General features: G+C 45.9%; 1 protein-coding gene across 1 annotated transcript; it reads right to left on the bottom strand.

The window, feature by feature from the left end:
* Positions 1-238: 238 nt before the first annotated feature.
* LOC129859055 (lipase member H-like) lies at positions 239-11,468 on the bottom strand. The gene is made up of 11 exons (XM_055928398.1): positions 11,277-11,468; positions 4,154-4,259; positions 3,780-4,062; positions 3,415-3,523; positions 3,189-3,290; positions 3,019-3,108; positions 2,754-2,921; positions 2,523-2,612; positions 1,387-1,495; positions 1,132-1,305; positions 239-1,015 (listed from the first exon to the last, which is right to left on the bottom strand). The coding sequence occupies exons 1-11, from the start codon at positions 11,326-11,328 to the stop codon at positions 931-933; spliced, it is 1,368 nt and encodes a 455-aa protein (XP_055784373.1). The 5' UTR covers positions 11,329-11,468; the 3' UTR covers positions 239-930.
* Positions 11,469-11,866: the final 398 nt, after the last annotated feature.

Below are 11,866 nucleotides of genomic sequence, written 5' to 3'. Positions count from 1 at the left end.
CTGGCCAGGACTATTCAAGGAACAGAGTTAATGCCCCTGCCAGACAGATAGGTCAGACTTTTCTAGGGTCAGCGGAGCCTGAACCATGGAGTACTTCCCAGCTGGACTAAACAGAGCTGACTGGTCATGAGGATACCCAACTGTACAGGTGGTTAGTGCTTAGCAGCAGAGGCAGGCCTTAACCTTTAACCCCACAGTAGCAGAGGCGATGTGGGAGAAAATCCAGTCAGATCACAGTGAAACACATGGTGTATTTATTTCAAACAATGTAGGTAGAAACAAAGTCTTTACAAAAATAAGATTACACCACTGTACCATAATTTTTTAAATATCATTTATAAAAACATTTCCACTTTTAATACAATTTCATTGTTTCAAGTTGTTTTTTTAACCTGCTCAGTTATGTCAGTGCTGCAATACACATGCACAAGACACTGACACAAACCAGGAACTACACTGAAGAGTTACAACATCATATGACTGGTTATAGCAGGTTATGAATGCCCTCTGACTGCATTAAAATAGAGAACTGTCATAGAAACACCATCAACCTTCATAAGGCACAGAACTAGAGAGCCGTGAAAGAGAGAGGAAAACTCCCAGCAACCCCACTGATCCGCGACATCATTATTCAGCTCTTCACTTATCTCTGTATGGTTCACCAGTGTTCTGTTGTGTTTTCCACCAAGATGACCCCTAATCCACACTGCAATCAGATCTCATAGAACTGGAGAGCTGTAAGAAACACAGTGTTGGCTCCACCTAGTCTTCACCGTCTATGCCAAAGCATGTGATCCTGCAGCCTGGCTAGATCATACAACGGCAGAAGCAGTGTGGGGGGGACGATGTCAACTGTCTGCCCCTTGTGGTTCATTTGGGTGTGTGGCTGGGGAGGCCCTGTGTGTGAGGAGAGTGCCCTCTGGTGGTGGCTCAGAGACGAGGGTCGCAGGGCAGAGGGCGGAACGCCACCTCAATATTCTCCTCCATGATGATGTCATAGCGACACATCAGCGGCCTGGAGGGAGGAGAGAAAGGGAGAGTTAAAGGAGGGAGGATATGGGGAATGCAGAAAAGAGGGGGGAAAGTGTGTAACTCAGGTGTGTGTAACTCAGGTGTGTGGTGGTCTCTCACCTGTCGGGTTGCTCCAGGGGGGCGAGGCGGATGCGGATTAGTCGGATTTTGTAGCGAGGGCCTATCACGTTTCTGGTAGCAATGCTGAGGGATATCTTCTGTATGGGCTGAAGGTCCTCATCAAACTGGACCAACAGACGGGTGGAGGTGTACTTCTCAAACCTGAACAGCTTACTTTGGAGGAGAGAGAGGGTGAGAGGGATAGAGGTCTTACTGCCACAAATGTGTGTGAGCGTGTAAGCGTGCGAGACTGACCGGTCAATGCGTGCCTCAGTGAAGTTCCTGCCACTGTGGAGTCTGAGGATGAGGACTCCCCAGCGTGGGTACCTGTTCCATGTCACCATGTCCACCCTGTAGCTGACCTCTATATATATGTATGTGTATATATATATATATATATATACATATATATATATTTATACACACACACACACACACACACTGTGTTATATATATACACACACATGCACAACGTGTCACACACAATTCATCTTTAAGAACTCATTGCTTCAGAAGCATTATGTTCACTATATATACAAAAGTATGTGGATACCCCTTCAAATTAGTTGATTTGACTATTTCAGCCACACCCGCTGCTGACAGATGTATAAAATTGAGCATACAGCCATGCAATCAATCTCTATTGACAAACATTGGCAGTAGAATGGCCGTACTGAAGAGCTCAGTGACTTTCAACATGGCACCGTCATAGGATGCCACCTTTCCAACAAGTCAGTTCATCAAATGTCTGCCCTGCTAGAGCTGCCCCGGTCAACTGTAAGTGCTGTTATTGTGAAGTGGAAACATCTAGGACCAACAACGGCTCAGTCGCGAAGTGGTAAGCCACACAAGTTCACAGAAAGGTAAGCGCGTAGTGCGTAAAAATCGTCTGTCCTCGACTGCAACACTCACTACCAAGTTCCAAACTGCCTCTGGAAGCAACGTCAGCACAATAACTGTTGGTCGGGAGATTCATGAAATGGGTTTCCATGGCCGAGCAGTCGCACACAAGCCTAAGATCACCATGCGCAAGGCCTAGCGTTGGATGGAGTGGTGTAAAGCTCGCCGCCATTGGGACTCTGGAGCAGTGGAAACGCGTTCTCTGGAATGATTAATCACGTTTCCCCATCTGGCATTCCGACGGACGAATCTGGGTTTGGCCGATGCCAGGAGAACGCTACCTGCCCGAATGCATAGTGCCAACTGTAAAGTTTGGTGGAAGAGGAATAATGGTCTGGGGTTGTTTTTCATGATTATAGCAGTAAAGGGGCAACCAACTATGTTAATGCCCATGATTTTGGAATGAGATATTCGACAAGCAGTTGTCCACACACTTTTGGTAATGTAGTGTATATTAATCACTGATAGATAGTCAGGGGTGTTGAACTTACTTTTATAGGGCAACGTGGCAGTGGTGGTGAAGTATACCTTGGTCTGACCCAATCGCAGCAGAATATCCCTCCACCTGCTGACGTCATAACCTGGGGCGGTGACCATGGATACAACGTTATTGTTGGTATGGCAACCAAGCCACTTGATCAATGATTTGTTGACAAGCATCTCTTCCCTTGTTTACGGATTCAGTGAGATTCTGGGTTGACCAGTGGGAAGGCTGTCCTCACCTAGCATAGGGCAGGGTGCGGGCTTAAAAGCCTCACACTGCAGGCACTGGCCGTCCAGGAAGTCGCTGTAGGAGGAGCAGGGGTAGGCTGTGAGACTGCAGGTTCGGTTGAGAGCACACAGGTACAGGAACACAGAGCGCTGGTGGTCACACATGAAATATGACTTCCCTACAAAAGACAAAGCGGTGAGTTATTACAGTGTTATTACGTGTGTGTGTGTGAGAGAGAGAGAGAGAGAGAGAGAGAGAGAGAGAGAGAGACTCACCTGAGAAGATGGTCTTGGGGCAGCCTGGCTGGTCAGATCCTCCGTTGGCGTAGTAGTCAATATGACCATGTTGACCTCTGAGACCAAACGCTGCACGAACAAATAGGAAGATAAAAACACACATCTAGAGAATCCCTCGCCACGCTCACACACAGCATGTCAGTACTTACAGTTCATGTCAGTGTGTAGTACATCTACAAACATGGCGTCTGAAGGGTCTAGTCTCTCCTCAGGTGTCGCTCCAGTGAACATGGGCCCCGCTGGGTCCAGACCTGGACATCAATTAATGATCCAATTAATCAATTAATTAACCACTTAATACATAAATTAATTGATACATGTATTAATGAATTAATCAAATAATAGCTTCAAAGAGCACAGACTCTCTTATCCTACCTGTGATGCGGCCGATCTTGCCCTTCAGGTTTGCTCCTACGAACCCAGCCAGGTGAGCTCCCAGACTCGACCCGATCAGGTGGACCGAACTCAGAGGCGCTCCCTCTGCCTACACACACACACACACACACACACACACACACACACACACACACACACACACACACACACACAGACACACACACACAGACACACACACACACACACACACACACACACACACACACACACACACACACACACACAGAGTGAACATTAAGCAACATTGACCCAAGACACATTGAACAACTGAAGATTCTCAGCAAATGAGCAACACTCCACAATCCCCCCCCCCCCCCCCCCCCCCCGTCCCTCAAGCCACACACCTGCATGTTGAGTATGAAGCCGGTGAGGTTGTTGGCAGCCTGTCGTGTGTTGGTCACAGTAGTGAAGTAGTTGAGGTTAGCAGCTCCTCTGTTCCAGTCCACTACCAAGATGTTCATGTCCTCCTGCTCAGACAGCAGCTGGACGACGTGGTCCACCCAGAACGGAGGGGCCCTGGTGGGCCGGTAGCCGTGGATGACGAAAGCCGTGGGCAGGGAGAGGTTGAAGAGTGGCTGGGAGGACAGCTGGTGGTGGTTCAACTCTCTGCCACAGCGTAGGTTATACCTGAAGGAGGGAGAAGACTTTATTCAGAAAATGTCATTACTTTTTATCCAACTGCTTACACACACACACTCTCTCTCTCTTTCTAACCTACTTGGTGTAGAGCAGCAGCTTAATGTTCAGGGTGGTCCCGAGGAAGCACTCATGGAAGTCCAGGTCTGTAAAGTCATCACACAGTGCTCCTACACCACTATCCTGGCCTGGGGGGAGGAGGGGTGTGTGTGTCAGAGGAGGCTGGTTGGAGGAGCAATAGGAGGACAGGCTCATTGTAATGGCTGGAATGTAATTCATGGAAAGGAGTCAAACGTGATTTCTATATGTTTGATACCGTTCCATTTATTCAATCCCAGCCATTACAATGAGCCTGTGCTCTCCTCCTATGACTCCTCCCACCAGCCTCCTCTGCTGTGTGTGTGTGTGTTCATTGATACGCTGCTAGCCCTAGGTCAGGGTCAGGTCATTCTCTGCTCTTACTGTGAACCCCAACTTCTTCTTTTATTTTGCATTTAAACATGATCAGGCAGCTGGTGAATACTCTAACTCCAACCTCTTCAACCTCAGGAGGCTTGTGAAGAAATGTGGCTTGTCATCTAAATCACTCAAACTTTTACAGATGCACAATCGAGAGCCTTGTCATGACGCGGCCCTTTCTGGGTATAGATCGTGGCTTCTCACACTCTCCTACACCCAGGTTCTGTTATCTCAGGTCCTAAATTCCTGGTGGAGACTCTCTCCCCCTGGCCATGCAAAGAGAGGGGCCTCAGAGTGAACAAAGGATTTCACGTGGCCGAACTCCTAAATCCCCAAAATGGGAAAATGAAACTATGTGTCCACTTGTGAGAATGTGGGAAGAGTCCGTGGACAGTTAGGGACAGTTATGTTGAGTGTGTTTCATTTGGTGACCTCATGAAGGACTGGAAACACACATAACTATATCTCTGAATGTGTACATTTCTCAGTTATGGTGTTTGCATCTAATTCTTGTATAAAATTAATGAGTAAAGATAAAACTATGTGTAATGTGATGTTAAACCTTTAATGTGAGAGAATTGTATTCCCTTTAAAGTTTAACTAAGTCATTGGCCCTCCCCCGTGAGCCCAGACATGATCTGGTGTCATGGAACAGCCCTTTCCTATTGTTACGAATAAAAACCCCTCCTGAGGAAATCCTCTTTAGACTGAGCAAACCCACAACGTGAGCTGTGATTGTGAATAGCTTAGACCATGCATACCTCGGTGTAAGCTTAGGTGGCACAGGTTTGAGTACCAAGATTAGAAAACCATAACACGTGGAGCATTGGCTATTCCCCCTCAGGAGACTAAAAAGATTTGGCATGGGTCCTGAGATCCTCAAAAGGTTCTACAGCATCAACATTGAGAGCATCCTGACTGGTTGCATCACTACTGCCTGGTATGGCAATTGCTCGGCCTCTGACCACTAGGCACTACAGAGGGTAGTGCGTACGGCCCAGTACATCACTGGGGCTAAGCTGCCAGTGTAACGGATGTGAAATGGCTAGCTAGTTAGCGGGTACGCGCTAGTAGCATTTCAATCAGTTACGTCACTTGCTCTGAAACCTATTAGTAGTGTTGCCCCTTGCTCTGCAAGAGCCGTGGCCTTTGTGGAGCGATGGGTAACGATGCTTCGTGGGCGACCGTTGTTGATGTGTGCAGAGGGTCCCTGGTTCGCGCCCGTGTCGGGGCGAGGGGACGGTTTAAAGTTATACTGTAACATTGATGCTGTTGACCTGGATCACTGGTTGCTGCGGAAAAGGAGGAGGTTGAAAGGGGGGTGAGTGTAACGGATGTGAAATGGCTAGCTAGTTAGCGGGTACGCGCTACTAGCGTTTCAATCAGTTACGTCACTTGCTCTGAAACCTATTAGTGTTGCCCCTTCCTCTGCAAGGGCCGCGGCTTTTGTGGAGCGATGGGTAACGACGCTTCGTGGGTGACTGTTGTTGATGTGTGCAGAGGGTCCCTGGTTCGCGCCCGTGTCGGGGCGAGGGGACGGTTTAAAGTTATACTGTTACACCTGCCATCCAGGACCTCTACACCAGGCGGTGTCAGAGAAAGGCCCTAAAAATTGTCAAAGACTCCAGCCACCCCAATCATAGACTGTTCTCTCTGCTACCACATGGCAAGCGGTACCGGAGTGCTAAGTCTAGGACAAAAAGGCTTCTCAACAGTTTTTACCCCCAAGCCATAAGACTCCTGAACAGGTAATCAAATGACTACCCGGACTATTTGCATTGTGCCCCCCCCCCCCCCCCCCCCCTCTTTTTACGCTGCTGCTATTCTCTGTTTATCATATATGCATGGTCACTTTAACTATACATTCATGTACATACTACCTCAATTGGGCCGACCAACCAGTGCTCCTGCACATTGGCTAACCGGGCTATCTGCATTGTGTCCCACCCACCACCCGCCAACCCCTCTTTTACGCTACTGCTACTCTCTTTTCATCATATATGCATAGTCATTTTAACCATATCTACATGTACATACTACCTCACTCAGCCTGACATCAATCACTTGATGGTTTCATTTCAGAGAGAGAAAAAAATCACGTTTTTTAAAAACGCTATTATATCTGCCTCCCTCTCAGTGAAATAAGTAGTACTGCAGGTTGTGCCTGTGGTAGAGATGGAAAGTGAAGAGTGTTTACTGGTTAAATGGCCTGCTGTTTATAACTGGTAATGTCAGATAGGTTAACGGTTTATGAACTTCTATGAGTTGATTAAAATATGCTAGGGTTTTGATGTTTAGTGAGGCAACAGTTCCCAAATACTACCAATAACAACATACAATATCATTTCCGACTCCACCCGCCTTTCTGTATCTCTCGCTCTCTCTTTTTCTCTGTCCCTTCCTCACTCCTGACATTTTGTTTTTCCGGTCTCATTGTTGATCTGAGTCGGAGTGAGTAGAGGTTTTAAGACGTCCAGTTTCATCCTCTCACCCAGTTCACTCTCATTCTGTCTCCTCTTCGCCCCCTCCCCCAGCCACTGTTCAGGTGAAAGGTTAAAGGTGCCTCACAGAAACTTGCTCTGGAAAGTTATTCTCTGTGGTTTGTTGTACTGTATGATATTTTATTCTCTCTCCTTGGCTGCAGCCAGGCTTTGACTTTTTAGACTTTTAGCATGTAGCATTAGCCACAGGACTGAGTTTTAGCATGTAGCATTAGCCACAGGACTGAGTTTTAGCATGTAGCATTGAGTGTCATTACTCGGTAGCGTTACCATGTAGCTTGTTATTGTTCAAGCCACATCCGTTATTAGTGTCAGCAGTGGTGGAAAAAGTACTCAATTGTCATACTTGAGTAAAAGTAAAGATACCTTCATAGAAAATTTCTCAAGTGAAAGTCACCCAGTAAAATACTAGCATTTGGTTTTAAATCTACTTAAGTATCAAAAAAAAAAGTATAAATAATTTCAAATTCCTTATATTAACAAACCAGATGGCACCATTTTCTTGTTTTTTAAATTTACGGATACCCAGAGGCACACTCCAACACTCAGACGTAATTTACAAACGAAGCATGTGTGTTTAGTGAGTCCACCAGATCAGAGGCAGTAGGGATGACCAGGGATGTTCTCTTGATAAATGCGTGAATTTAACAATTTTCCTGTCCTGCTAAGCATTAAAAATGTAACGAATAAAATTTATTTTCTTTTGTAATGTAGTGAAGTAAAAGTAAAAATGGTCAAAAAATAGAAATAGTAAAGTATACATACCCCCAAAAAATAACATAAGTAGTACTTTAAGGCCACATTCTAATGTACTTTCCATAAATATGACAATTTATGTCACATTAATACATATATCACTTCTAAATTGACAAACATCAAATATACTTTTTTTAAATACATTAGCACATTTAATACATTTATTTCAAGCAGTAGAGCATATGCTTTGAATACTGGTCTGTTGGACAAATATGCAGTTTTGAGCAAATTCTCATGTCACTTTGCTCAATTTGTCACATACAAGGATTTTGTATGGCTGTTGAAATGTGCAGAACATTAATCAGCTATGCCTGACCCATGTAAGAGACAATACTGTGCAGCCGTATTCATCGACCTGGCCAAGGCTTTCGGCTCTGTCAATCACCACATTCTTGTCGGCAGACTCAACAGCCTTGGTTCCTCAAATGACTGCCTCGCCTGGTTCACCAACTACTTCTCTGATAGAGTTCAGTGTGTCAAATCGGAGGGCCTGTTGGACCTCTGGCAGTCTCTATGGGGGTGCCACATGGTTCAATTCTCGGGCCGACTCTCTTCTCTGCATACGTCAATGATGTCGCTCTTGCTGCTGGTGATTCTCTGATCCACCACTACGCAGACGACACCATTCGGTATACTTCTGGCCCTTCTTTGGACACTGTGCTAACTAACCTCCAGACGAGCTTCAATACAATACAACTCTCCTTCCGTGGCCTCCAACTGCTCTTAAATGCAAGTAAAACTAAATGCATCCTCTTCAACCGATCGCTGCCCACAACTGTCCGCCCGTCCAGCATCACTACTCTGGACAGTTCTGACCTAGAATATGTGGACAACTACAAATACCTAGGTGTCTGGTTAGACTGTAAACTCTCCTTCCAGACTCACATTAAGCATCTCCAATCCAAAATGAAATCTAGAATCGGCTTCCTATTTCGCAACAAAGCATCCTTCATTCATGCTGCCAAACATACCCTCGTAAAATGACTATCCTACCAATACTCGACTTCGGCGATGTGATTTACAAAATAGCCTCCAACACTCTACTCAACAAATTGGATGCAGTCTATCACAGTGCCATCAGTTTTGTCACCAAAGCCCCATATACTACCCACCACTGCGACCTGTACACTCTCGTTGGCTGGCCCTCGCTTCATACTCGTCGCCAGACCCACTGGCTCCAGGTCACCTACAAGTCTTTGCTAGGTAAATCCCTGCCTTATATCATGTCACTGGTCACCATAGCAGCACCCACCCACAGCACTCGCTCCAGCAGGTATATTTCACTGGTCACCTCCAAAGCCAATTCCTCCGTTGGCCGCCTTTCCTTACAGTTCTCTGCTGCCAATGACTGGAACGAAGTGCAAAAATTGCTGAAGCTGGAGACTCTTATCTCCCTCACTAACATCAAGCACCAGCTGTCAGAGCAGCTCACAGATCATTGCACCTGTACATAGCCCATCTGTAAATAGCCTATCCAACTACCTCATCTCCATACTGTATTTATTTATTTATTTTGCTCCTTTACACCCCAGTATCTCTACTTGCACATTCATCTTCTGCACATTTAACACTCCAGTGTTTAATTGCTATATCGTAATTACCTCGCCACTATGGCCTATTTTATTGCCTTATCTTACATCATTTGTACACACTGTACAGTCATGGCCAAAAGTTTTGAGAATGACACAAATATTAATTTTCACAAAGTCTGCTGCCTCAGTTTGTATGATGTCAATTTGCATATACTCCAGAATGTTATGAAGAGTGATCAGATGAATTGCAATTAATTGCAAAGTCCCTCTTTGCCATGCAAATTAACTGAATCCCCCCCCAACAAATTCCACTGCATTTCAGCCCTGCCACAAAAGGACCAGCTGACATCATGTCAGTGATTCTCTCGTTAACACAGGTGTGAGTGTTGTCGAGGACAGGGCTGGTCATGCTGATTGAGTTCGAATAACAGACTGGAAGCTTCAAAAGGAGGGTGGTGCTTGGAATCATTGTTCTTCCTCTGTCAACCATGGTCACCTGCAAGGAAACTTGTGCTGCCATCATTGCTTTGCACAAAAAGGGCATCTGCACGCACAGTGAGGTGAAGACTTTTGGAGGATGGCCTGGTGTCAAGAAGGGCAGCAAAGAAGCCACTTCTCTCCAGGAAAAACATCAAGGACAGACTGATAATCTGCAAAAGGTACAGGGATTGGACTGCTGAGGACTGGGGTAAAGTCATTTTCTCTGATGAATCCCCTTTCCGGATTGTTTGGGGCATCCGGAAAAAAGCTTGTCCGGAGAAGACAAGGTGAGCGCTACCATCAGTCCTGTGTCATGCCAACAGTAAAGCATCCTGAGACCATTCATGTGTGGGGTTGCTTCTCAGCCAAGGGAGTGGGCTCACTCACAATTTTGCTTAAGAACACAGCCATGAATAAAGAATGGTACCAACACATCCTCCGAGAGCAACTTCTCCCAACCATCCAGGAACAGTTTGGTGACGAACAATGTCTTTTCCAGCATGATGGACCACCTTGCCATAAGGCAAAAGTGATAACTAAGTGGCTCGGTGAACAAAACTTCGATATTTGGGGTCCATGGCCAGGAAACTCCCCAGAGCTTAATCCAATTGAGAACTTGTGATCAATGCTCAAGAGCCGGGTGGACAAACAAACTCCAAGCATTGATTATGTAAGAATGGGCTGCCATCAGTCAGGATGTGGCCCAGAAGTTAATTGACAGCATGCCAGGGCGGATTGTAGAGGTCTTGAAAAAGAAGGGTCAACACAGCAAATATTGACTCTTTGCATCAACTTAATTTAATTGTCAATAAAAGCCTTTGACACTTATGAAACGCTTGTAATTATACTTCAGTATTCCATAGTAACATCTGACAAAAATATCTACAGACACTGAAGCAGCAAACTTTGTGGAAATTAATATTTGTGTCATTCTCAAAACTTTTGTCTGTTCTGGAGGGAGTTTAGAGACATGTCTGTTCTGGAGGGAGTTTAGAGACATGTCTGTTCTGGAGGGAGTTTAGAGACATGTCTGTTCTGGAGGGAGTTTAGAGACATGTCTGCTAACAGATACAAGACAGAAAACAACAAATGTCACTCTTTCTCTATCTCTCTCTGTAAACTGCACTCTTAGAAAAAAAGGTGCTATCTAGAACCAAAAAGGGTTCTTTGGCTGTCCCCATAGGAGAACCCTTTGAAGAACCCTTGTTGATTCCAAGTAGAACCCTTTTTGAGTTTCATGTAGAAGCCTTTCCAGAGAGGGTTCTACATTCAATCCAAAAGAGTTCTACCTGAAACCAAAAAGGGTTATCCTATGGGGACAGCTGAAGAACCATTTTGGAACGCTTTTTTCTAAGCGTGTGTCCTGGGTTAGACCTGGGTTAGGCCTGGGTTAGACCTGGGTTGGGGGATAGAGAGGAGGCCTCACACAACTAGCTCAACTCACACACCACTGAGGTCACAGAAAAATGAGTCTTACCTTTGCAAAGCGTTAGGAAGCCCATCAAACCAAAGAGTCGCCAGAGTAACATCCTACAACCAAAAGAAAGAAGGAAAGAATGAGGGAGAGAAGAACGGACAATACTAGGGGAGCCTTGTATGAGAGAGGAAAGACTGGGAGCTCTTAGTAAAACAGAGATTGAGGCGGGAGGGAGAGAGAGAGCAGAGAGAGGGAGGAGGGAGGGGGAGAGAGCAGACAAGAGCTCACTGACAGTGACGAGCAGAAAGAGAGAGAGAGCAGAGAGATGTTGTAGTTGTTGAGCTGACTAGGTGGGTTTGTCTCTGGGTTACCTAGTGAAACACACACTGCCAACACTGAACAAACCACAGACACACATACCTCACTGACCTACACATCTGACTGACCTACACTGAACACACCACAGACGTACACACCTCACTGACGTACACACCTCACAGACGTACACACCTCACTGACCTACACACCTCACTGACCTACACTGAACACCCCACATATCTACACACCTCACTGACCTACACACCTCACTGACCTACACTGAACACCCCACATATCTACACACCTCACTGACCTACACACCTCACTGACCT

Source organism: Salvelinus fontinalis, chromosome 7, assembly GCF_029448725.1.
Source record: "Salvelinus fontinalis isolate EN_2023a chromosome 7, ASM2944872v1, whole genome shotgun sequence".
In the NCBI taxonomy this organism is placed as follows: Eukaryota; Metazoa; Chordata; class Actinopteri; order Salmoniformes; family Salmonidae; genus Salvelinus; species Salvelinus fontinalis.
This window is presented reverse-complemented; position numbering and strand designations above follow the sequence as displayed.

Bases quoted from the DNA above. Each gene is read 5' to 3' on its own strand.
- LOC129859055 (XM_055928398.1), bottom strand. From the start codon at position 11,328: ATGTTACTCTGGCGACTCTTTGGTTTGATGGGCTTCCTAACGCTTTGC. The intron at 4,260-11,276 runs GTAAGACTCATT...TCCTCCCCCCAG, and splicing joins CTTCCTAACGCTTTGCAAAG to GCCAGGATAGTGGTGTAGGA. The intron at 2,613-2,753 runs GTGAGGACAGCC...TCACCGCCCCAG, and splicing joins CGCACCCTGCCCTATGCTAG to GTTATGACGTCAGCAGGTGG.